At 36.5% G+C, this 26,930-nt stretch overlaps 1 protein-coding gene across 3 annotated transcripts in view; it reads left to right on the forward strand.

The window, feature by feature from the left end:
- ADGRL4 (adhesion G protein-coupled receptor L4) overlaps window positions 1-26,930 on the forward strand; it is a 151,769-nt gene that overhangs the window by 82,416 nt on the left and 42,423 nt on the right. For 2 of the 3 annotated variants that reach the window (XM_070467868.1, XM_070467867.1), the window contains exons 3-9: window positions 3,805-3,957; window positions 11,453-11,563; window positions 17,594-17,664; window positions 18,425-18,604; window positions 18,709-18,892; window positions 20,591-20,707; window positions 24,313-24,515. In XM_070467868.1, coding sequence (XP_070323969.1) covers window positions 3,805-3,957; window positions 11,453-11,563; window positions 17,594-17,664; window positions 18,425-18,604; window positions 18,709-18,892; window positions 20,591-20,707; window positions 24,313-24,515 — 1,019 coding nt within the window. The remainder of the gene's footprint in view (window positions 1-3,804; window positions 3,958-11,452; window positions 11,564-17,593; window positions 17,665-18,424; window positions 18,605-18,708; window positions 18,893-20,590; window positions 20,708-24,312; window positions 24,516-26,930) is intronic. The other variant, XM_020889675.2, reaches the window with a different exon arrangement.

Consider the following 26,930-nt stretch of genomic DNA (forward strand, 5'->3'; position numbering starts at 1 on the left):
TGGTTGTCTTCATGTAATAAAATTACAAATAGGTTTTATTTTCTTTTTTTCCAGTGGCTTTTCAATAAATTATCATGAACAGTATTATTGGAATTTGTAAAATGTTATAAGGAAACAAATTTTGATCTTTCTTCTTTGTATTTAGTATGGATATATTCTATCCATATACTAATGGAATTTGGACTTTTTGAGATCTTTGTTATAGTTTAAGAATATATTTATTACTATACATATCTAAGGATAAGCAACTTAAATTTATTTCCAGACTTTGGAAGCTGACTTCTTCATGAGAAGGGATACGTCTCTGTCACTTATGAAGGACTTATGTTACATATTAAAGGCCAAGTAGCTGTTAAGAATTTTAAGTGGGGTATAATTGGATCAGATTTCTAGTAACTTAATAATAACAATATATAGGAAATAGTGTACTTGTATATTGCATACTACATGCTAGGCACCACTGTAAGCATTGTCTGCTCATGAACTCCTTGTAATCTCTTAACAACCTATTGAGGTGGTCACAGTGTATTTCCATTTTATGGTAATCTTCCTATCACAGTGTCTAGCACACAACAAACACTTGAAAAATAATATCTATCATGAACTCTTTATAGCATAGTACTTAAGAAGAGTGAGATCTCTTTGACAGTCAAAATACCTAAGGCTTTAGTCACAATTTGCTACTTATCTGTGTGCCATTGATCATGTTGTTCTAGCTTTTTATACTTTAGGCTTTTTTTTTAACTTGAAAATAACAATAATGCCTGCCTCATAGGCATGTTGTATATGTATATGAGCCCTCCCTCAGGGGATCTTCCTGACCCAGGGATGGAACCCACATCTCCTGTGGCTCCTGCATTGCAGGCAGATTCTTCACCGCTGAGTCTCTAGGGAAGCACCGGGCTACAGTCCATAGGGTCACAGGGAGTCGGGCACGACTGAAGCAACCAAGCACTTCTTGTGAAAGAATAAGTATGGCAGAGAACTTTAGCTGTTCAAAATCTCTTCTTTCTTCTTCCTGGCACACAACTGGCCTACAGCCATCAGCTTCCCTGTGGTTAGCTGTGGACATTTCAATGAATTCTGGTAAATAGAATATGGATAAAAGTGATGGGTGCCATTTATAGCTGTGGCTTATTACTCTTTTATGCTCTATTTGAACCCAGCTCCCCAGTAGGGTGAATACAGACAGTGTGGAGGCCCAATGGGGGTGGTGGAGCCATTAGATGAAGCAAGTCTGGGTCCTTGAACCACTGTGGAAGAAGCTGCACCGTCAACCTGAACACTAACCTTGGCCTCTGACTAGAGCAGCAAATAATCTTTTATTGTGTTGAATCATTACATGTTTGGATATATTTGTAGCAGTTGGCCTATTATAACTGATATACTAAGTCAAAGTGATAAAACATATAGATAATAAAATAAAATTATGTAATAGAGCCTCATAGGTTGAATATCTTAAAAAAAAAATAGGATTTCCAAATCTTACCTGCCCAGACCATAGTAGTAATTTTTGGAAAAAAAAAAAGAGGACTTCACATTTAGTTGTCTGTCATATGGTAACTTCTATACTTATATCTGTAATGTTTGAAAATAAGTGGGAATAAAATTTAAGTGAGAGACAGAATACAAATAAAGTTTCTGTTTTTCTTCTGAAATCTCTACCTCAATATCTTTTCCTCTCTCAAAATAGACCCACAATCCATCAGATACATTCTTACCTTATATATTTGCTTTGTAAAGTGATCTTTGCAGAGGCAGCAGGATGCAACAGCAAAGAGAACAGGCATTGGACCAGACGACTAGGCTCTAACTAAATAGCTATGTGACCTGACAAGTTACATTTCTTCTCTATGGCGTATTTTCCTCATCAGTTAAAGAGAATAATAATGGCACCTGCTTCTTAGAATGTATGTAAAGAACAAGTGAAGTAATATTTATAAAATATTTAGGAAATCTCCAACTCTTAGTTATCAATATATGTGTTCAATAACCTGTGTACAAATTAAATGTTATATAAATCATTCTTTAAAAATAAATTAACCTTGTGCTGTGCTTAGTCAAATCTGACTCTTTGCAACCCCATGGGCTGTAGCTTGCCAGGCTTCTCTGTCCTTGGGGATTTTCCAGGCAAGAATACTGGAGTGGGCTGCCATGTCCTCCTCCAGGGGATCTTCCTACCCTAAGGATCAAACCCAGGTGGGCAGATTCTTTACCTTCTAAGCCACCAGGGAAGCCCAAGAATACTGGCGCGGGTAGCCTGTCCCTTCTCCAGGGGACCTTCCCAACCCAGGAATTGAACTGGAGTCTCCTGCATTGCAGGCGGATTCTTTACCAGCTGAGTTACCTGGGAAGCCCCCACATTAACCTTGGTTTGATTAAAATGGAGAATAAAAATTCAAGACATTTTCCAAACTCAATTCATCCAACTGTTCCCCTATGACTTCTCCCTGGGCCCACTGATTAAGCTTCCCTCAGCTTTCAGAAACATCTCAGTCACCCATATGTTTGAATGTTTGCCCCAGATTTTACCTTCCTTTTAATTACTTTGCTTCTCTCTGTCTAATCAGTACGTACCTATCTTGGAGATTAGCCAGTTTGGGTCTATTAGTCCCCTAGGGCTGCAGTAAGAAATTAGCACAAACTCCGTGATTTGAAACAACATAGGTTTGTTCTCACAGTTCTGGAAAGAAGTCTGAAATCCTGGGGTAGGAAGGTCCCCACTCTCTGTAGGGCTTAGAGAAGAATCTTTGCTTATGTCTTTCTAGCTTCTAGTTAGCTGTCCGTGGGACTCCTTGACTTGTATCTGTATTACTTCAGTCTCTGCCACATAGCCTTGTCTTCTGTGGCTCCATTTCTGAATTTTCTAAGGACATCATTATATTATATCATAATGTATTATAAGGACACCACTCTTGGGCCCCTCCTAATTTAGTATGCCCTCATCTTAACTTGATTATATCTGCAAAAGCCCTATTTCCCAGTAAGGTCGCACTCACAGACACTGGAGATTAGGACTTGAGTATATCTTTTTGGGACGCACAGTTCAGCACACTGGGAGATCTAATGTCTCCTCCAACCAATCGTAATTACTTCTGAGAACCATTTATTTTTTATTTCATTTATTGGACAGGTAATATGAATCTGCTTTTTAATTTTTAAAAAAGGTTTATGAATCTATGTAACTTCTCTGATAAGTTACATTATAAGAGTATAAGAGTAAGGACTATGGATCATGATATTATTTTTTCTCTTTGTATACTCTTTCATATATCACACAATGCATATGGTAACAAACACATATATTAATGAACAAATGAAGGGATACAAACCTGATAACACACAATTCTTCTGGAGAGTAAGTGACAAAAATAAAAGGTACATGATTAAATAATATCAATGTGTAATCTCTGATTTTTCATTTTTAACTTATGCATTTGACTGATTATTGTATTATTGTGACTGATCATTGACTGAATATTATGAGTTCACCAATAAGATATTCATTAACATTGTGATATTTAAATTATATGTAAACATTTGAAAAATAATCCAATAAAATTCAATAGCTGTGTTTAGTGCTTTTGCAGTAAGAGTTTCTACTTTGCTTTGTGACCGCAAAGGTTTTCCACTTAAACCAGAAGAATCAAGTATGTAATGTGAATTGTTATTATCAACTTTTGTTAGAAATAATATCACATACCTTATACTATTTAACAGGGAGAATTCCCAAAAACTGATAGAAAATATTAGGAATTCATCTCAGTTCTGTAAAAATAATGGTTTAAATTGATATGTCCACAGATGATAACGAGTGTGGCAATTTAACCCAGTCCTGTGGTGAGAATGCTAACTGTACGAACACACAGGGGAGTTATTACTGTGTGTGTGCGCCTGGCTTCAGATCCAGCAGCAACCAGGACAAGTTCATTACTAATGACGGGACCATCTGCGTAGGTGAGTTCAGCTACCTGTCTTAAAATTTATGCCTTTATTGCTTATACCTCCACAGATTAAATAATAGCCAAGTCAAAAATTCTTTTTTTTTTTTAGTTGGAGGCTAATTACTTTACAATATTGTAGTGGGTTTTGTCATACATTGACATGAATCAGCCATGCATTTACATGTATTCCCCATCCCGATCCCCCCTCCCGCCTCCCTCTCCACCTGATCCCTCTGGGTCTTCCCAGTGCACCAGCTCAGCCATTAAAAAGAATTCATTTCAATCAGTTCTAATAAGATGGGTGAAACTGGAGCCCATTATACAGAGTGAAGTAAGCCAGAAAGATAAAGACCATTACAGTATACTAACACATATATATGGAATTTAGAAAGATGGTAATGATAACCAAGTCAAATTCTGTCAGTTGATTGTACCCCAGTTGTTAATGCTTTCAGAATCTTCATTAATTCCTTTAATTGTCTGATATGGTATCAGTTACTATGGTATATTTATCCAAGAATACAAGACAAAAAGATATTTTTTTGGAAAATATCAGTTTACCAAAAAAAAAAAAAATTGTGATGTTATGAGATCTAGCAAGGTGGCAAATAACAGAATAAATGCTTACACTTCAAAGTGATATATTCACTCCAGAAAATTACCGTTAGTATCACCAAATAGTGATGCTTTTATAAATATGCACTCTGAGAGAGGCCCCACATTTTCCGGGAAAGTGTTCAGATAGGCATTGCTTGTGAACACTAGTAATGTTCACTCTAGGCAGCACTTCTGCTGCCCACCAAAAGTTTGTCACATTTAAGATCTGCATTCAGTTTTTTTGAAGTCCGTCCTATTTAGAAATTCACTACAGTGTCTTCTGGAGGGATAAAAGTAACTGTAGTTCTATTCCTAAGTAAAATATTGTGAGAGAGTATCTAGATTTTTTAATGTCCTTCTATTGTATTTTGGTCACACATTTGATTCATCAGATACTATAATCTGAGAAGAAAATTGTAAAAAGTTGTAGAAATTTCAAAAGATGAACAGTTTTCAGAGACAGATGCTCTGGAACCAAGACGTTAACTTTGAAAATAAATTGTGAATCATCTTAATCATGGTTTCTAAAAATAGTCTAGTTTACCAGTAGCTAGTATGAATCCCAGGGACAGGGGAGCCTGGTGGGCTGACGTCTGTGGGGTGGCACAGAGTCGAACACGACTGAAGTGACTTAGCAGCAGTATGATTATAATTGATAATTATGTATAAAATTAATGGATAACCTGAGACTCTGAGAGTTTGAACACATAGCCAGAGCTAGATATGAGATGAGCTCAGGACTGAACATGCAACATGGGCAGTGGTAAGGTGATGCTTCTACCTTTTGTAGTTAAATGAGAGACATCCAATCACACTAAAGCTTTAGATCAACCCCCAGTAAAGTTCTCATCAGTTAGCTAAGAAGTCCAGCAATGTTGTTATTAACACACACAAAGAGTTAGGAGATAATGTTCAAAGAGAATTTCTCATTGAAATGTCTGTATCAAAGAAATTATCCTGTCTTGTGTAGAGTACACAGCATTTTATCTTTTACCTAAATAAGGAAGATTATAGTCTCCTATTATAGCCAAGGGAAGTGAAGAGCTATTCCAGAGTCACACATTTAGGATAAAGGGAAGGTTAAAATCACAGTCTTCTACCTAGAATGCCACTGATATTTCCACAAGAATCTCAAATGGGTGACCATTTAAATCTGACACATGAATCAGGATCATGCAAATATAGTGAATCAAACTTTAAGGTTGTACATGATGGAAAATATGAGAAAATAATTCTGTTTCTGTTGAATTATAATTTTATCTGGATTTTTCACAGCAAAAATTTTTTATTGGATTATATCATTACAATATACTCAAGAAATTAAAACCTTCCCAGAAAATGTATAGTACCTCGCTGTTTGTTCTTCTCAAACGTACACTCATTTATCTTGTCTTAGAATGTTATATAATGTGTACATATCTTTACCTTTAGTAAAGTTCTAACTTTGTAGCTATATAACTAGAGAAATTTCAGTTAATGAAGAAATCGAATTGTATCACCTTAATTACTGAAATTTAATACAATTTTAACTGTACTTTCCATTCCCTCTTATCTCTGCAAGACATTTGTCTTTTCACCTGATCATGTTTACTTTTGATACACCTCAGTCCACAGAGGGATATATAGTTCTCTGTCTAAATCCCTTAAATGCAGAGAATTCTTAGAGTAAAATTAATCATAGGCACACAGAAAACACACACAAAGATGACCGAAAGCCAACATTTTATGGAAGTGTAGTAAAATTGTGATCCACACAGTCAAAGGCTTTGGCGTAATCAGTAAAGCAAAACTATATGTTTTTCTGGAACTCTCCTGCTTTTTTGATGATCCAGTGGATGTTGGCGATTTGATCTCTGGTTCCTCTGCCTTTTCTAAAACCAGCTTGAACATCTGGAAACTCACAGTTCATGTACTGTTGAGGCCTGGCTTGGTGAATTTTGAGCATTACTTTGCTAGCAATTCTGCAGTAGTTTGAACATTCTTTGGCATTGCCTTTCTTTGGGATTGGAATGAAAACTGATTTTTCCAGTCCTGTGGCCGCTGCTGAGTCTTCCAAATTTGCTGGCATATTGAGTGCAGCACTTTCACAGTCTCTTCTTTTGGGATTTGAAATAGCTGAACTGGAATTCCATCACCTCCATGAGCTTTGTTCATAGTGATGCTTCCTAAGGCCCTGAGAAATCTGTCTGCAGGTCAAGAAGCAACAGTTAGAACTGAATATGGAACAACAGACTGGTTCCAAATCAGGAAAGTAGTACGTCAAGGCTGCATACTTTCACCCTGCTTATTTAACTTATTTACAAAGTACATCATGTGAGCTGCCAGGCTGGATGAAGCACAAGCTGGAATCAAGATTGCCAGGAGAAATATCAATAACCCCAGATACATAGATGACATCACCCTTATGGCAGAAAGTGAAGAAGAACTAAAGAGCCTCTTGATGAAAGTGAAAGAGCAAAGTGAAAAATTTTAAATTCAACATTCAGAAAGCTAAGATCATGGCATCCAGTCCCATCACTTCATGGCAAATAGATGGGGAAACAATGGAAATAGTGAGAGATTTTATTTAGGGGTGTCCAAAATCACTGCAGATGGTGACAACAGCCGTGAAATTAAAGGACGCTTGCTCCTTGGAAGAAAAGTTACGACCAACTTAGAAAGCATTTCAAAAAGCAGAGACATTACTTTGCCAACAAGGTCCATCTAGTCAAAGCTATGGTTTTTTCAGTAGTCATGTAGGGATGTGAGAGTTAGAATATAAAGAAAGCTGAGCGCCGAAGTTGAGTTAGAGTTAGACAGCCTTGTCTAACTCAGTGAAACTAAGCCATGCCATGTGGGGCCACCCAAGACGGACCTGTCATGGTGGAGAGGTCTGACAGAATGTGGTCCACTGGAGAAGGGAATAGCAACCATTTCAGTATTCTTGCTTTGAGAAACCCATGAACAGTATGAAAAGGCAAAAAGATAGGACACTGAAAGATGAACTCCCCAGGTCAGTAAGTGCCCAATATGCTACTGGTAATCAGTGGAGAAATAACTCCAGAAAGAATGAAGGGATGCAGCCAAAACAAAAACACCCAGTTGTGGATGGGACTGGTGATAGAGGCAAGGTTTGATGCTATAAAGAGCAATATTGCATAGGAACCTGGAATGTTAGGTCCATGAATCAAGGCAAATTGGAAGTGGTCAAACAGGAGATGGCAAGAGTGAACATCTACATTCTAGGAATCAGTGAACTGAGATGGACTGGAATAGGTGAATTTAATTCAGATGACCATTATATCTACTACTGTGGGCAGGAATCCCTTAGAAGAAATGGAGTAGGCATCATAGTCAACAAAAGGAAATACTTGGATGCAAGCTTAAAAATGACAGAATGATCTCTGTTCGTTTCCAACACAAACCAATCAGTATCATGGTAATCCAAGTCTATGCCCTGACCAGTAACGCTGGTTGAAACTGAAGTTGAACAGTTCTATGAAGACCTACAAGACATTCTAGAACTAACACCCCAAAAATATGTCCTTTTCATTATAGGGGACTGGAATGCAAAAGTAGGAAGTCAAGAAACACCTGGAGTAGCAGGCAAATTTGGCCTTGGAGTACAGAATGAAGCAGGGCAAAGGCTAACAGAGTTTTGCCACGAGAACGCACTGGTCAGAGCAAACACCCTCTTCCAACAACACAAGAGAAGACTCTACACATGGACATCACCAGATGGTCAACACCGAAATCAGATTGATTATATTCTTTGCAGTCCAAGATGGAGAAGCTCTATACAGTCAGCAGAAACAAGACTGGGAGCTGACTGTGGCTCAGATCATGAACTCTTTATTGCCAAATTGAGACTTAAACTGAAGAAAGAAGGGAAAACAACTAAACCATTCAGGTATGACCTAAATCAAGTTGCTTATGACTATACAGTGGAAGTGAGAAATAGATTTAAGGGACTAGATCTGATAGACGGAGAGCCTGATGAACTATGGATGTAGGCTCGTGACATTGTACAGGAGACAAGGGGCAAAACCATCCCCAAGAAAAATAAATGTAAAAAAGCAAAATGGCTATCTGAGGAGGCCTGACAAATAGTTCTGAAAAGAAGAGAAGCCAAAAGCAAAAGAGAAAAGGAGAGATATACCCATTTGAATGCAGAGTTCTAAATAGTAAGGAGAGATAAGAAAGCCTTCCTCAGCAATCAATGCAAAGAAATAGAGGAAAACAACAGAATGGGAAAAACTAGAGATCTCTTCAAGAAAATTAGAGATACCAAGGGAACATTTCTTGCAAAGATGGGCTCAGTAAAGGACAGAAGTGGTATGGACCTAACAGAAGCAGAAGATATTAAGAAGAGGTGGCAAGAGTACACAGAAGAACTATACAAAAAAGATCTTCATGACCCAGATAATCACGATGGTGTGATCACTCACCTAGAGCCAGACATCCTGGAATGTGAAGTCAAGTGGACCTGAGGAACCATCACTACAAACAAAATGTGGTGGTGATGGAATTCCAGTTGAGCTATTTCAAATCTTGAAAGGTGATGCTGTGAAAGTGCTGCACTCAACATGTCAGCAAATTTGGAAAACTCTGCAGTGGCCACAGGCCTGGAAAAGGTCAGTTTTCATTCCAATCCCAAGGAAAGGCAATGCCAAAGAATGCTCAAACTGCCACACATTGCAATATCTCACAATTGCATTTAAGTAAAGTAATGCTTAAAAAATCTCCTAGCCAGGCTTCAGCAATACATGAACCTTGAACTTCCAGATGTTCAAGCTGGTTTTAGAAAAGGCAGAGGAACCAGAGATCAAATTGCCACCATCCTCTGGATCATCGAAAAAGCAAGAGAGTTCCAGAAAAACATCTATTTCTGCTTTATTGACTATGCCAAAGCCTTTGACTATGTGAATCACAATAAACTGTGGAAATTTTGAGATATGGGAATACCAGAACACCTGACCTGCCTCTTAAGCAACCTGTATGCAAGTCAGGAAGCAGTTAGAACTGAACAGTTAGAACTGGACATGGAGCAACAGACTGGTTCCAAATAGGAAAAGGAGTACGTCAAGGCTGTATATTGTCACCTTGCTTATTTAACTTATATGCAGAGTACATCATGAGAAACGCTGGGCTGGAGGAAGCACAAGCTGGGATCAAGATTGCCGGAAGAAATATCAGTAACCTCAGATATGCAGATGACACCACCTTTATGGCAGACAGTGAAGAAGAACTGAAGAGCCTCTTGATGAAAGTGAAATAGGAGAGTGAAAAAGTTGGCTTAAAGCTCAACATTCAGAAAACTATGATCATGGCATCTGGTCCCATCACTTCATGGCAAATAGATGGGGAAACAGTGGCTGAGTTTATTTTTTGAGCTCTAGAATCATTGCAGATGGTGATTGCATCCATTAAATTAAAAGATTCTTACTCCTTGGAAGGAAAGTTATGACCAACCTAGACAGCATATTATAAAGCAGAGACATTACTTTGTCAACAAAGGTCCATCTAGTCAAGGCTATGGTTTTTCCAGTGGTTATGTATGGATGTGAGATTTGGACTATAAGGAAAGCTGAATGCCTAATAATTGATGCTTTTGAACTGTGGTGTTGGAGAAGACTCTTGAGAGTCCCTTGGACTGCAAAGAGACCCAGCCAGTCCATCCTAAAGCAGATCAGTCCTTGGTGTTCATTGGAAGGACTGGTGTTGAAGCTGTAACCCCAATACTTTGGTCACCTGTTGCGAAGAGCTGACTGATTTGAAAAGACCCTGATGCTGGGAAAGATTGCAGGCAGGAGGAGAAGGGGATGACAGAGGATGAGATCGTTGGATGGCATCACTGACTCAATGGACATGGGTTTGGATGGACTCTGGGAGTTGGTGATGGACAGGGAGGCCTGGCGTGCTGTGGTTCATGGGGTTGCAAAGAGTAGGACACGACTGAGCAACTGAACTGAACTGAACGGAGCACCGAAGAATTGATGTTTTTGAACTGTGATGTTGGAGAAGACTCTTGAGAGTCCCTTGGACTGCAAGGAGATCCAACCAGTCCATCCGAAAGGAAATCAGTCCTGAATATTCATTGGAAGGACTGATGCTGAAGCTGAAAGTCCAATATTTTGGCCACCTGATGAGAAGAACCAACTCATTGGAAAAGACCCTGATGCTGGGAAAGATTGAAGGCAGGAGGAGAAGGGGACAACAGACGATGAGCATTTGAATGGCATCACCAACTCAATGAACATGAGTTTCAGTAAAGTCCGGGAGTTGGTGATGGACAGGGAAGCCTGCATGTTGCAGTCCATGGGGTTGCAAAGAGTTGGACACGACTGAGCGACTGAACTGAATACATTTGTAATTTAAGACTTCCTCCCAATATTGTTAATATTGAGATACTGTGGAAGAGCCCTTCATCTTTGCTAACTCTCCTTTTAGCTCTTTTAAGATCTCATTAAATATAATAACTTAAATTAAAACCCAATATCCAATATCCTGTGTGCTGCAGTTCATAGGGTCGCAGAGTCAGACACAGTTGAAGCAACTTACCATGCATACCATCCCGTGTTGAGTCCTCCAGTTTCCACCTGTTTTGTCTGATGGATCATTCAATTAAAAAAGTCTTTCTCTGGAAAATTGCTATTCTCACCAATTTTGTTGTCCTCAAAGATTAAGATTTTCTCAGAAGCAGAGTAACTGTTCCTTTTTTTCCCCCAGTCCTGTATTAATTTCGTTGGTAACTATGATAATCTTCAGGGAATTTGAACCGAGAAGCATAATTATTTTCTTTTTACCTTAGTGTTTTACCTTGTAGTGGATTGCTTATGATTTGAAAGTTTAGCTGATGCTTGAATTTGACATATCTGGTAATTACAGTGATTGCATGCATGCTAAGTCACTTCAGTGTGTCCAACTCTTAGCCCACCAGGCTTCTCTGTCCATGTGGATTCTCCAGTCAAGAATATTGGAGTGGGTTGCTATGCCCACCTCCAGGGGATCTCCCCAACCCAGGGATTGCATCTCCTGCATTGGTAGGTGAGTTCTTTACCACTAATGCCACCTGGGAAGCCCAATTACAGTCATTAAGAACATCTATAAATATATAAGGAAGACCTCCAGTACAGGACAAGAAATTACCCAAGCAAAATTCTTTATTCTTTTGAAATACTTTTTTTAAACAGGTGAAGTAATCTTATTGGAGAAGACTTTGAGTGAGATTGAGCATCATTCCTATTTTTCTTCTCCTTGGAATCACAGTAAAATAGAACTTCTGGTGCCCAGTTCCGAAGACGTATTGTTCACTAGTGGGAAAAGTGAGGCATTCAGTAGTATGACTTTCCAAACCAAATGAGTAGAACCCAGGGACTTCACGTTTTCTGTGTTCATAAGAGCAGTGTTTACTGCTTGTCGTTTTTTTATGTCCTGTTGTCTTAGGTACTCTGATTTTTTTTCTGGCTTTGAATAATATTAAAATTCAATTTTATCTTTGCAAATTACTTCCAGTAATTGAACATTTTATCTTTTTTATTTTTTTGCAGTCTGTGAGTTACACAACATTAGAAAATTCAGATATTGATGAAAATTATGAAAATTAAAGCAATCATATAATCATGTTTTGAAAGAAGATTATGATAAAATGCTGCTGGTTTGGCTCATTGTAGACATGAAAAACAAGCATAATTGTATTAATTAAAAAGCAAATGAATTTTTTGATTTGCAGAACAAGGACGTGCATGTTATGACATACTTACATTTAGTGAAATCAAGTTATTGGTGTTAAGCTGAGTGTTAGTTTGGTAATGGAAAAAGTGGATCACTTATTAAATACAGCTTGTCAGTTCTAGCCTAATTGAAATAATTATATAGCAGCAATTTATCTTTCATTAAAATGGGGGAAAGGGTGCTTTTTCTCTTTTTCAGCTCTAGGGAGTACCAAAACATGGCCGTTTAACAAGACACTCATTATCAATGTGTTTTCTCCAAACCTACATAAGTCACAGGGCTTATGCTATTAAGAAAACACACAATCTGAATAGAATCATTGGGCCTGATTCTCAGTTACAGTATCAGGCACCTATACTGTACCTTAGGCACCCCTCCAAACACCTTTACGTGCATTTCCTCATTTGTTATAAAAAAGAATCCTTTTGAGTTAAGGGTATTTTATGGTACCACCCAGGGTCATAGAGCTAATGAATATTAGAGTCAGGATTTGAATTAAGGTCTTCCACAGGACCTTTACCTATAGAAAGGAGGATACATACTGATTTTATTAGATCCTAGGTCCTGGAAGAAATTGCAAGAGATATTAGTGTGGACCGTGATGTAAAATGGCAGTCACATTTACTTGGCTCAGTCAGTTTTATCCCATTTGAGCATGGGATACTCTTTCAGTATTTTATGAATCTTTTCATACTACTAGGTAGCAAGGAGGTATAGAGTGAAATGCTAAGGATAGTGAAAGCTCCTTGATTATCCTGGAACAGCCAGTTGTGGTGGTCACACACTCCATCACTACGTTAAACTCAGTAGGTTCTACTGCTGAGGCCCAGAGTGAGAAGGATAGCAAACTTAATGTCTACACTTTAGTAAAAAGCTAGGGGAACAATAATGTAAACAAGGAAAGTATAAATAATTCAGAAAACATGTCTTTGATGGGGTAACGAAGGTTTGAAAAACAAATCTTTGGTAGGGTGATGAATATTCTTCTGCAATATTTGGAGTCAGAATAATCCAAATTTCAAAGATTCATCTCCAAGGGTATGACCTCATTATTTTTAAGATTAACATTCTGTCACTTTGGTGAATTCAGGAGTTGAAATACCTTAGTTGGTCCAAGGCTGACATGCTGTGATAGCAAACAGCTGAGTGGGTGCTGGGAGAGCTGAAACCCTAGCAGAGAACCCAAAATAAATACCACAGGGTGTGTAGAATACATGGGGGAACGTTGAAACCGTCAAGATCAACAATACTGTCTGAGCCACCGGGGAACCCCAAGACTGTACACTTATGTCCAAAGGCATGAGAGGATGAAAAGGGTGTTTGCAAAGTTAACATCAGTATGTTGTTCAGAGATTGGATTCGGGATACAGTTCCCAAGAAAAGTTGCACCTTTTTAAATGATTTTGAAATTGAGAGAAATCAGCACTTCATTTCCAGTTAACCATAGAAGGCGTCTGAAAATGTGAAATAAGGGTATTCAGAGAACATAACTTTCTTTCCCATGAAATAAATTGTTCTATTTATGATACTTCATGGATCTCTTCACACCTTCATTGGGATATTATCCTCATTTAGGTGCTACACAAATGATTTATTCAACACTGCTCCGAAAAAGACTAGTCTTTTTCTTTCTTTTATTTTTTCTCACTTCTTGATTTCATGAAGAATATTAATTCTAGTCTGCTGTCCACTAGCATCTTTACTTCAGCCAAACTGGGAAGTTTTCCCTAATGATTCTGCAGATCTCAAGAGCCAACAGCTGTCACCCCCTCCTTTATTTCTGTCCTGTGTGTGTGTGTGTGTGTGTGTGTGTGTGTGAAGTGACAGTTTATGATTACATGTCTGTAGAAATTCAGGAAGAGAGTGAAGGTGCTAGGGCAGCATTTATTCCTTTAAAAGCAGAGGACTTGGATATCTGGGTAATACAGATCATGACTGGGGACTTTCCAGGTGGCCCAATGGTAAAGAATCTGCCTGCCAAAGCAGGAGATGCAGGAGATGTGGGTTCAGTCCCTGGGTCTGGAAGATCCCCTGGAGGAGGGAATGGCAACCCACTCCACTATTCTTGTCTGGAATATTCCATGGACAGAGGAGCTTGGTGGGTTGCAGTCCACATGGCTGCCAAAAGTCAGACATGACTGAGTGAATGAGCACACACCGACAGACCGTGACTATATAGCCTTGGCAGAAGAACGAGGCGTTTTCTACTGCTTTTCCAGGCCTGCTAATCATCTTCTTAAATCCAGTACCATCACCTTTTTAGCAAATGGAAATTTCTTTAAGAACAGGTGAGACTTACTGCCTGGTGGTGTGAGGTTTAATGGGGGGTGGGGGGTGGAGTTTGTACCATTTTTGCATTTTTAAAATGAGAAATTGGGATCAGCTACACTTTATATATCTAGTGAGATGACATTTTAATTGGATTTTGATCACTCTCCCTTTATAAAAAGGCAAACAGTATTGTGCCACTCTATTAGTTTTTAAAAAATCAAATTATATATTCAGAATTACAGACATTCTCTAACATAGAGTAGCTCTAAGATGTCAGAGCTAGACTTAGGAGCACAGAAATTTTTGCATTAGTTTAAGGTAATTATCTGGACTCTTTAGTCCCTTGGAATCATTCCATTTTGGAACTTTGCCTACTGGCAGAGTATTTATACTGTATTTATAATTTTAAGATATATTTCACTCTTCACTATAGTATGTAAAATTTTAAATTAAGAATATAAATTATGTGAGTTTATAACCTACCACTTTTATTGTAGCTTTGATATATAGCTACTGAAAATCTAAGACTTAATTCTGTACAATTTGTTACGTTATCTATGATGACTGTGTGTTAGATGAATGATATCAAAATATACCCTGAACAGAAGTTATAAGGTTTGATAAAATTTTAAGGGCACTGAATCACACATTCTGCTACATCTTAATTTTTTTTTTTCAACTTATACAGTAAAATGAGGGGCTTCCCAAATCATACTAGTGGTAAAGAAGCCTCCTTGCCAATGCAGGAGGCATAGGAGATATGGGTTCGATCCCTGGGTTGGGAAAATCTCCTGGAGTATGAAATGACAACCCACTCCAGTATTCTTGCCTGAAGAATCCCATGGACTGAGGAGCCTGGAGGGCTACAGTCCATAAGGTTGGAAAGAGTTGGACACAAGTGAAGCGACTTAGCATGCACATACGGAAAAATGAGGCTTTGGAAAGAAAATGGGCTGCTCTTTTTTTTTTGCTCTCCAGATTATTCTAAACTGAGTTGTTACAATCAGTTTAATTTAATACTAGAAAACAAAGAATTCTAAATGTGTTTTTGAAATTAGGTTTTTATTAAATTAGAAATAAACATTGCATCATCAATGATGGAAATTATGACTTATTAATTTTGCTGATGAATCCTGCTGTTCAAAAAGCAATTCAAGTGTTGGTCTATGAATAACATTTTCAATATACTGTCAAAATGGATTGACCAAAAGAAAGTTGAAAATATATGCAACTAAGTTTGCCCTGTCCTTTTCCAGATCATGGAATTTTTCTTGCTTTCTTATATAATTTGATATGAAATTACTAACAGTATGTAATACTATTATCAACAAGGTAACAACTATATGAGCACTAGGTTAAAATCTTAATTTTTCAAATATTTCCAGATATTGATGAGGGCAGTGAATCATTTGCCTGTGGTGATTATGCAGTGTCTAAAAAAATGAATGGTAGCTATAACTGTTCCTGCAGGGAAGGTTTTCAGACATCCACAGGAAATCACAGTTTACACCTATTGATGCCAAAATAAATATACTATTTAATTTTATATATTATCGAAGCACTATGGGAACTTCTCTGGTGGTCCAGTGGTTAAGACTTCACCTTCCAATACAGGGGGGTGCAAGTTCAATCCCTGGTTGAGAAACTTAAGATCCCACATGCCTCACGGCCAAAAAAATGAAAGTCACTCAGTCATGTCCAACTCTTTGCAACCCCGTGGACTATATAGTCTATGGAATTCTCCAGGCCAGAATACTGGAGTGTGGGTAGCCTTTCACTTCTCCAGGGGATCTTCCCGACCCAGGGATCAAACCCAGGAATCCCTCATTGCAGGTGGATTCTTTCTTTTTTTTTTTTTCATTTATTTTTATTAGTTGGAGGCTAATTACTTTACAATATTTTAGTGTTTTTTGTCATACATTGACATGAATCAGTGATGGATTTACATGTATTCCCCATCCCGATCCCCCCTCCCACCTCCCTCTCCACCCGACCCCTCTGGGTCTTCCCAGTGCACCAGGCCCAAGCACTTGTCTCATGCATCCAACCTGGGCTGGTGATCTGTTTCACCCTAGATAATATACATGTTTTGATGCTGTTCTCTCTGAACATCCCACCCTCGCCTTCTCCCACAGAGTCCAAAAGTCTGTTCTAGACATCTGTGTCTCTTTTTCTGTTTTGCAAATAGGGTTATCATTACCATCTTTCTAAATTCCGTATATATGTGTTAGTATGCTGTAATGTTCTTTATCTTTCTGGCTTACTTCACTCTGTATAATGGGCTCCAGTTTCATCCATCTCATTAGAACTGATTCAAATGAATTCTTTTTCATGGCTGAGTAATATTCCATAGTGTTTATGTACAGGTGGATTCTTTACCAGCTGAGCCACCAGGAACAAATTCAATAAAGACTTTAAAAATGGTCCACATCAAAAACAAAATCTTGAAGTACTATGTAAAATATTACTGCATGGTTGTGAAGTGTCAAAGAGCTACACCTTCCAAGAAATGTGCCAATAGTCCTTTTTCTATAAAATGAAATAATGGAAGATGTTTTAGTTAATGGCACATGTAGATCACATGTTTTATGTAATTGCTGTTTAGTCACTAAGTCGTGTCCAACTCTTGTGACCATGGACTGTAGCCTGCCAGGCTCCTTCTGTCCATGGGATTTCCCAGGCAAGAACACGGGAGTGAGTTGTCATTTCTTTCTCCAGGGGATCTTCCTAACCCAGGGATCAAACCCCATCTCCTGCACTGGTAGGCGGGTTCTTTACCACTGATCCCATATACCCTATTTCCTTTCAATAACTATAATTTTCTATTTTCCATAAAATAGTTTGCATTTTAATGAATAAAAATAAGTGATTTTTTAATATTAGTAAAACAAAATTAATAATAAAAATGTTTTAAATAAATAAACTTTCATGAATAAACAAAAATAAAACTCAAATGTTAAGAATGTGCTTTTAATGTCTAAATAAGTGAGCAAAATCATTGGAATCAATATAATTATCTTAGGGAAAATATTTTTTGAAACTTAATACATAACTATTTTTTTCTACAGAAATTGTGAATCCAGACTGCCATTTAGATAATGCCTGTATTGCCGAGAATGTTAATAAAACTTTAACAAAAGTGAGTAAAAGAGTTGAATTAAATTTTATTCTGTTTTGACATTTTGGTTTTAGTTAAAATCTTTCCAAAGGCACATTTTTTGAAGAGTAACAAACCGTTGATCTTCATGTAGAATTGAAAATATTTACATATAGAGATCCAAGTATTTCGTTTAGGTGTCAGATAGGATTAATTTGAAAATCCCCAAAATACTGAAGAAGACATATATTTAATGTAAGTTACTTTTTCACTGTTCTGTACACTGGAAGTTATTTCAACGTGTTAAGAAACTTGATGGATGAAATAGTAAAAACACATTTTGATCATAGGCCATTTCCACATTCTAAAGATTTTGTACACCAAATACTATTTCAAAGAGTAAGATGTCTGTGAAATTATTGTCCTATGATTAGAAGTGAGTTTCAACATGACACATTAGCAATCAAGTAAAGTAAATTGCCATTTTATCATGTAAAAAATTTTTCTGGTTTACTAAAACCTAATTCAAATTGTCATAATTTATTATAAATTTTAAAAGCTAATTTAAAATGATAAATTCAAATGTGCATTGCCTTTCTGAAGTAACTTCTATGCTTTTTCAGCTATTTGCTAATCCTTTGTAAATAATTTCAGGTTTCATTGCTTCATGTTAAGGTTTGGTTGTAGTCATAGTTTACATGTAGGAGAGAAAAACAAAACATTTAACCTGTAACCTGTATTCTTGCAAAGATCCAGTAGTGTTTTAAGCTGGTTTTCTTTTTCTGGGCTCATATTTGTTCAGATTAGACACATAGAAGAACCTGTGGCTTTGCTCCGAGAAGTCTATAGAAATTCTGTGAAAGATCTTTCACCAATGGATATAATTACATACACAGAAGTATTAGCTGAATCATCCCCATTACTGGGTTATATGAACAGCATGAATTCAGACAAGGACACCTTTTCTAATTCAACTCTGACTGTAAGTATGTTGAGCTTTAACTCAATGTAAGTTTAAAATTTTTCTTACATCTGTGATTTGTGTAAGATTCCAACATTTTTAAAAGGTACACTTTTTTCCAACAGGAATTTGTAAAAACTCTGAATAATTTTGTTCAAAAGGATACATTTACAGTTTGGGACAAGTTATCTACAAATCAAAGAAGAACTCATCTTACAAAACTGATACATGCTGCTGAGCAGGCTACCTTAAGTATATCTCAGAACTTTCAAAAGACCACTCAGTTTGATACTAATTCAAGTGATATAGGTAAGAAGTCAAGGACAATTTCAAGGCAATAGTGTTTTCCAAAGAAGCCATTCTCAAAAGAGATGAAAAGTATCTGAACTGCTGTTAATTAAATTGGCAGTTGTTTATCAGTGCAGACATAAATGACGGTGCATATCACAAGAGTGGGTATGAATGAAGTTTGAATAAAAAGGATGAATACATGAGATTTGTTTCCTGCTTGCAACTTTCACCTTTTCCTATTTCTGAACTGTTTAGCATGTAAATGCTCAGAGAACCTTACTTCCTTGTCATCTCATGACTTGGCAGGATCTGTCTTGACTGGTTGATAGTACAAAAGATTTTCTGGATGTAATAAATTTAAAGTTAAATTTTTATTGAATTATGATACATATAAAGACAAATTTATGTATCAAATGAACATAAGTTGATGAATTTTCACAAAATGAACACATCTGTATAATAAACCTCAGAAGACCCCTCATCCCCCTTGCCAACCACTCCCTAACCCCTAAAGGTAATGCCATCCTGACTTCTAACACCACTTCACAAGCATAATTTTTATTATTTCTGCAATAATCTGATTCTTATTTTTAATGTTGAAATCCTTTGGGCATATATCTTTGTCATGAATGTAGTATATTTTAATTTCTCATTAGGAATCCTTTGCCTTTCAGTAATATAAAGCAATTAACATAGCAAGTTAGAATGTTTCCTGCTTTATGAAAGCTCATGCTTGACAGTTTTTTTTTTTCATTTATTTTTATTAGTTTGAGGCTAAGTACTTTACAGTATTGTAGTGGTTTTTGCCATACATTGACATGAATCAGCCTGGATTTACATGTATTCCCCATCCCGATCCCCGCTCCCACCTCCCTCTCAACCCGATCCCTCTGGGTCTTGACAGTGCACCAGGCCCGAGCACTTGTCTCATGCATCCAGCCTGGGCTGGTGATCTGTTTCACCCTAGATAATATACATGTTTCGATGCTGTTCTCTCGAGACATCCCACCCTCGCCTTCTCCCACAGAGTCCAAAAGTCTGTTCTGTACATCTGTGTCTCTTTTTCTGTTTTCATGCTTGACACTTTTAAGAATCTGGATCAAGCTGAGGTTGCCTGTAAAGTTGTTCTGAGGCAACAAGGTACACTTTCTGAAATAATCATCTCATACACCTCTATTATATTTTCTGGATACTATCCTGCTGTGCAGTAGTAGATAAACAAAAATCATTATGTCATCGGGATTCACCAGTTACTCAAAATTAAGATAACAAGCATTGTGACTCATATATAGAAGCTTAAATTTCTATGTCCGTTCATGAAAAAGGTGACTATGCACAGGTTAGGAAATTATCACTCAAGAATTTAATTCAGTCACTCTGTATATAATAAATTATGTTGTAGATATCATCCTCTAATACATTGTAATTGCTTGTCTGCTTTAGTAATTTTGATTTATAGCTTCTTTGTGTACATATTTTCTTTTATTAGTAGAGATAGAATTAAACAATGAATGCTGTAGTGTAATAAAAAAACTAAACTTGAATCAAATTTTTAAATACAAATTATAATGTCTAGACGTCATGTTCAGAATATGTTCATTCTACCTGATGTAATTAAGAGTTGAAATACAATAATGATGGATCAAATTCTCTCTAACTAAATATATTAATTAAACTGATTTCAGAGAATTTATTATTTTCATGTTTCTGTTTCAGCCCTCAAAGCTTTCTTTTTTGATTCACATCACATGAAATACATTCATCCCCATATGGATATGGATGGAGATAATATAATGATATTTCCAAAGAGAAAAACTGCATATGATTCAAATGGTAGGACTTTGACAAGCTTATAAACAATATTTCAATGTTTTGCAATAAATACCATACATTTGCTTGTATCATATGTGCTAATAACATGTGTGGTTTTCTATAGAAAAATACTTTCTGTTTATACATAGAAATTCTATATTTGTATTTGAGATTTTTATTATGATAAAAATACCTGGGGAGGGTTTTAGCTCATATCTAGATCCTTCTTGTCCTTGACCCTCCAAATCTGTAGTTATCTAATATTGTTAGGATCCCAGTGGAAATACACAAGGGAACTGTGGTTTTATTCCTCATTTTGCACCAGTCAGTAGATGCTATAATTTTCATAAAATCCTTTTAACAGTTCTTCTTCAGAAATCCTTAATATTCCTCATTGTGAGCCTGAATTTGGGATTGTGTGAGGAAGACGAATAGAAATAGTTTTCAAAAAAGGTAGAAAGTTATTGTTTAAGCTTGAATTTCTCTGTTCATTTCTTAGTCTTTGTACAGTAACTCTTCAACTAAACTAAAGGCCGGGTTTCTTAAGAAATGTGATCCAAGAGTGCTAGTACTAGCAGATGACTTTATAATTATCTAACTACTATCCTCATTTTATGGACAATAAAACTAAAGCACAAGCAGTTAATGGATTTGTCTCTATATACGTTTAACAGATAATACAGAACTAAAACTTGAAAGGAAGGAGTTAACATAGAAATCAGCCCTGACCAGATTTTCCTGTCACCTAACCACAGACAAGCTAGCAGCTGTTCTTCTGGTTTAACCATTTGTCTGTCCTCAGTGCAATGTACTTAGAAAAAAAAAAGTAACAACCCTGATGATAACAGAAATATTGTTGTTCTCATATAGGTCAAAATATATTACCTAAAGAAAGCATGATTATAATATTTTCTCAAAGCAAGTATAGGTGATCATACATAAAATGGAAAATATATGTAATAATACACATATGTCACTTTATAGACATCATTTTATTTAAAAAAATACATTGTCTTTATTGTTAAAAAGCAGTTTTTGCTTTCATTCTCAGAAAAAATATCCTTAAAAAAATTTTTACAGCACTAATGGGGAATGTTTTTCTAATCTATTGATATTATCCTCTCACTTTTTTTCTTGTCATTTTTTATTTAAAAGTAGGGAACAGATGGCCATAAAAAAAGCAAAAATAACTAAGCCATACTGCCATTGAACCCATGGTTCTTACCCCATTATATCATATTCTAATTAACCAAGCACACACATAATATTTAGGAGCAAATCCAAAGAATGTGTTAAACTGTTGTATTGTCAAAGACAATTTGAGTAGGATTTAGAAACATGAGAATAAAGACATTGAAAATACTTATCATAGTGACAGATGATAAAATTGTCATGGAATTAATATCTCAAGGAGATCCTGTCTGAGTGTACGGTAGGTTTGTTATATTTCATAATCATGCATGCAAACTCTGACATTTGAAAGGGACAGTAATACTGGCTCTCAAGAATGCAGAGGAAGAAAATTTGTTTTCTTCAAGGTTGAATCTTTAAAAGAAGGACAAGTGTAACAAACTGATCAAACCCATTGAATGATGTCTACATGCAATTATTCATTTATTGACAAAATCCGTTAATGACAACATGCATTAGTTAAAAGCTGCATAATGTCATTAGTAGGAAAATACAGGAGGCACAGATGGATTTTTAATATTTTTTATGTACTGAATTTGGTGTCTGTTGTTAATGAATGAACTAGTTTACAAAAATAGATACAGAACTGATATGAAAATTAAAAGCCAGATCAGGCCTAGAATTAGTGAGAAATTATGGAAATTGAAATAGGTTCCAAATGATAAAAATGAACAAATATTAAAACTATATTCAGAAAAAAAATGTAAAAGATATTTTGAACCATTCCATGTGGTATGCATCTTCTTTTACCCAAAATTGATATTAAAAAATAGTTTCCTTTAGAAAGGATAGGAGGGATTCATAGTTTTAAACCCATGTTATCTTCATGCTCCTTCATTTGATTTTGAACCATCCCCTCCTACAACCTCTGAGAAGTTGCTTTTGCATGAACTTGTTAAACTGGACTAGGTCAGGTTCACCTAAGAGGTTTCCGGGTTCTGCTTCTGACCCAGGTCTGTCCATAGCAAATCCTGGGTTAGTTGCCAATCTCCTAGAGCCATCATAATTTCGCTAGTTCAGACATGGTATACTAACATTATTTCTCTGAGCTGGCAGTTTAGGAAAATATGTAACATATCTGAATGTCAGCAAGACTGTTAGTGGTATCTTTGGTACCTTTCTCGACTGAGATACAAAACATAGTGATATACTTTTGCAAATTCTAGCTCACATAATGATATCCAAAGAATACTATTTACCAATAAATATATTAAATAAATTGTGATGTGGATAGTTCTAGCTTTGTATCACAGTCCTTTGTTTTTGATGACATTGTCAACATTTGTATTAATGATTGTGATTAATTTATGCTTTTCAGATTATTTACTGGTGTCACAAATTTGAGGAAACAAATGAATACGATAGAGTTATTCCTAAGTTGTCGAAGAATCAAAGCAAGCAAATAATGTTTCCAGTTAATGAGTATAGCAATAATCATCTTAATATAGCTTCTTAAATTTAACAGACAACTCTCTCATATAATGACATTACGTGGTCTCCGTCTTATCCAAGTAAATAACCAGGGGGAATATCACTATTCACTCATGATGTTTTACATGAGAATGTTCAAGTTTACCCAGGAATAGACAAGTATAAGCCATGACTAAAACCAGAACTTCTAATTCTAAATAAATAAATTCTGAATATAAATTCCTCAATTTACTGTCTATTATTCTGTACAGTAGAGAAGTTACATGACCTAAGTGAAAATGGGAATTTTAAAAGACAATAGATGCTGATGTTGAGTTGTTCACACAATTAATATCAATGATAATGAACTGCCACAAAAACCGAGGCAATTTGAGATCCATTAAAGTAGGTGCAGAGTCCAGGCTAAGGAAAAAATAGTCATGAGATAGTATGGACTGATCTGGTAACAGTCTTGGGTTGTCTCCTGATGTGCTGCATCTGGGGAGTGTGAGGGTGCAGATAAATGGCTGTCTTGAAAGAGAATAAATTCTCTCCCCTGAGACTGCATAACTGTATGTCATCAATGTAAATAGGAAACATCTCAGTGGGCGTGAGATGGAGCTAGTGGCATCTACAAGTCTTCAGTTATAAACTTTCTTAACACTATAAATCTTTTTTGTTATACTGTAATTTTTTACCAGTATCTTTCTAATTCATATACTTGCCCAGCAAAGTAGTAAGTCAAGATTTTATTTTTCAAGTAAGTGTACTTAACACCTTGGTTCTTACTCAGCACTTGTATATAATTTATCTAGGACAAAATTTCTTCTAACTATAATTTGTGCCAAGGAAATGCTACAGTCCATGATCAGAGTCATAGGGGTCAGAGAACCTGTTTTAATATTGTTTGATGATGTGAGCATAGATATAATAAGACCCACATTCCAGTATCTGGGAATATGTATAACTGCCTCTTTTATGTTTATTTTAAGAATTTTTTCTGAATACCTTTATTTGATTGACAGGCACTGTTGCCATTGCATTTTTATATTATAAGAGCATTGGTCCTCTGTTTTCATCATCTGACAACTTATTGGAACCTCAAAGTTATGATAAAGCTGAAGAGGAGGGAAGAGTCATCTCTTCAGTAATTTCACTCTCAATTAGCTCAAACCCACCCACATTATATGAACTTGAAAAAGTAACATTTACATTAAATCACATAAAGGTAAGTTGAAATTCCAGTGACTATTGATTATTATTGTGAAACATTCAAAGAAATGAGTTTTTTTGTTGTTGTTGTGTCACTTTAATTGTATGTGAATTCTTGAGTTTAAACCTACAAATTCAAATTAAAAGAGTAAAGTGATTTCAGCTAATTTTTCTATAAAATATTTTGGGGTCTTCCCCGGTGGCTCAGAATTTGCCTGCCAATACAGGAGACAAGGGTTCGATCCCTGGTCTGGGAAGATCCCACATGCCACAGAGCAACTAAGCACTTGCATCTCAACTATTGAGGCTGTGCTCTAGGGCTCAGGAACTGCAACTATTGAGCCCACATTCAGTAGCCCAGCTACTGAAGCCCACATCCTCGAGCCCATGCTCTGCAACTAGAGAAGCCACTGCAAAGAGAAGCCCACACAAGGCAGCTGAAGAATACCCCTGCTTGCTGAAAGTAGAGAAAGCCCACACAGCAGTGAAGATCCGTCACAGCCAAAAATATGAATAAATGATATCTGTTAAAAACTGTGTATCTAAAAATAAATAAAAATAGCTTGGTACTTTCAGTGCTTTTTAGACTTTCTAATGAATACCGAAGAATTTTATGTATTTGATCTCTGAAGTTAAACTACATTTTAGTTTTAAAAGTACATTGTTCATTTTGGAAGTCTCTGTACCTTCAAGGCATAAGTTATAAAAATATATCAAAGAGATAAATATTACTTTTGTAATGAGGGAAATGTTTGGTTAATAATTGTCATGTAAAACAATATTTGGAGGGATTTCGGTGCTGATTACAGTGAAATCATGGAGAAGTTCATGGTTTTTTCCTAAAGAAATCATCTGAGACCACTTTACTCTTTTATTGTTATTCTAAATTTTTTTCAAATCCATATATAATTAAAACCATACAATATAAAAAAATATGATTAGAAATATCCAAGCATTTAGGTTTTTTATAGACCTAAAAGTAAATCGGGAAAACACGAAATCATATTGTTTGCTGCATACCGTTGATGGTTTCTTGGGCTTTCAATTGAATTTCAGTCCTAGTACATGATTAAAGTGCCTCAGAAGCTCCATTTAGAGAACCTTGAACTGGGCAAGGTTGTCATGCAAATTGAAAATTGTATTTGCATGTTTATGGGAAACAGGGGACTCAAAGAACATATAGTCAGCCTTCCATATCCACAGGTTCCACATCCATGAATTCAACCAAACACAGATGGAAAATATTTGAGGGGAAAAAATTCTAGAAAGCTCCAAAAAGCAAAACTTGAATTTACTGCAGGCCATCAATTATTTACAAAGCATTTACAATTCATTGTGTATTATAAGTAATCTAGAGATGATTTAAAATATATGAGAAGATGTGCATAAATTAGATGCAAACACTATTTCACAGAAGTGACTCGAGCATCTGTGGTTTTCAGAATGCACAGGAGTCCTGGAATCAATCACCTGTGGCTATCAAGGGACCACTCTATATGCTTACATACAGTCCAGATGTGTCACTGTAAAGAAAGATACCCAAGTGTATAGAAAATCCAAATAACTAGTAGCTCAGACCTAAACATTGATAGGCATTCTGTTGAGGGAAAAAGAAAGTGTGAAATGTTTTAAGAAAGGAAATTAAGTTTAGATATTTTCAGATGTTAAATGCAAATGACCTTTTGATCCTAGGAAAAAAAAATGTTCTTTTACATGGTTCATGGTTTTTCTATGCTATTTTAGTTGGGGTATAATTGCTTTACAATATTGTATCAGTTTCTTCTGTATAATAAAGTGAACCAGCTATATATGTATAAATTCCCCTCCCTCTTGAAGCCCCTTCCACCCCACCCCCCACCCTACCCATCTAGGTCATCCAGAGCATTCAGCTCAACTCCCTATGCTCTGCAGCGGTTTCCCACTAGCTATTTTGTTGTGGTCCTTTAATGGACTGGAACCTGGTGGTACGGAGTCGACGATAAGAAAGTAAAAGAGAGAAAGAGGCTGATATTCCCTGGTTTATGCAGAGGACCAATAAAGCCCTTGACACAGGACTTGCATCGCTCACGAAGGCACCAGGTGCCCTCTCCGGGGGGTGAAGGCACAAGTGCCTTCTCGGGAGGGTCTTAGAAGCCCAGACAGGAAAGCGAGCACAACGGGTCTCCATGCTCCAGAGAATCAGCCAGAAAAAGAGAGAGAGAGAAAGAAACAAAAAAGACACGGGGACCTAAGCTCTGATGGAGCAAAGGTGCTTTAATGATTTTTCTATGAGTATATATAGGCTGTGGTACAAGAAACTTCTTTTGGGAATGATAGAGATCAGAAAACCAAACGTACAGCAACAATTACCAAGGGAACAAAGGGGAAAGTTAGTCACAAGGTCAGGAGACAATCCACATCTCAAGAAAGGGGAGTGAGACTACGCAGTTTT

This window comes from Odocoileus virginianus, chromosome 5 (genome assembly GCF_023699985.2).
Source record: "Odocoileus virginianus isolate 20LAN1187 ecotype Illinois chromosome 5, Ovbor_1.2, whole genome shotgun sequence".
Classification (NCBI taxonomy): Eukaryota; Metazoa; Chordata; class Mammalia; order Artiodactyla; family Cervidae; genus Odocoileus; species Odocoileus virginianus.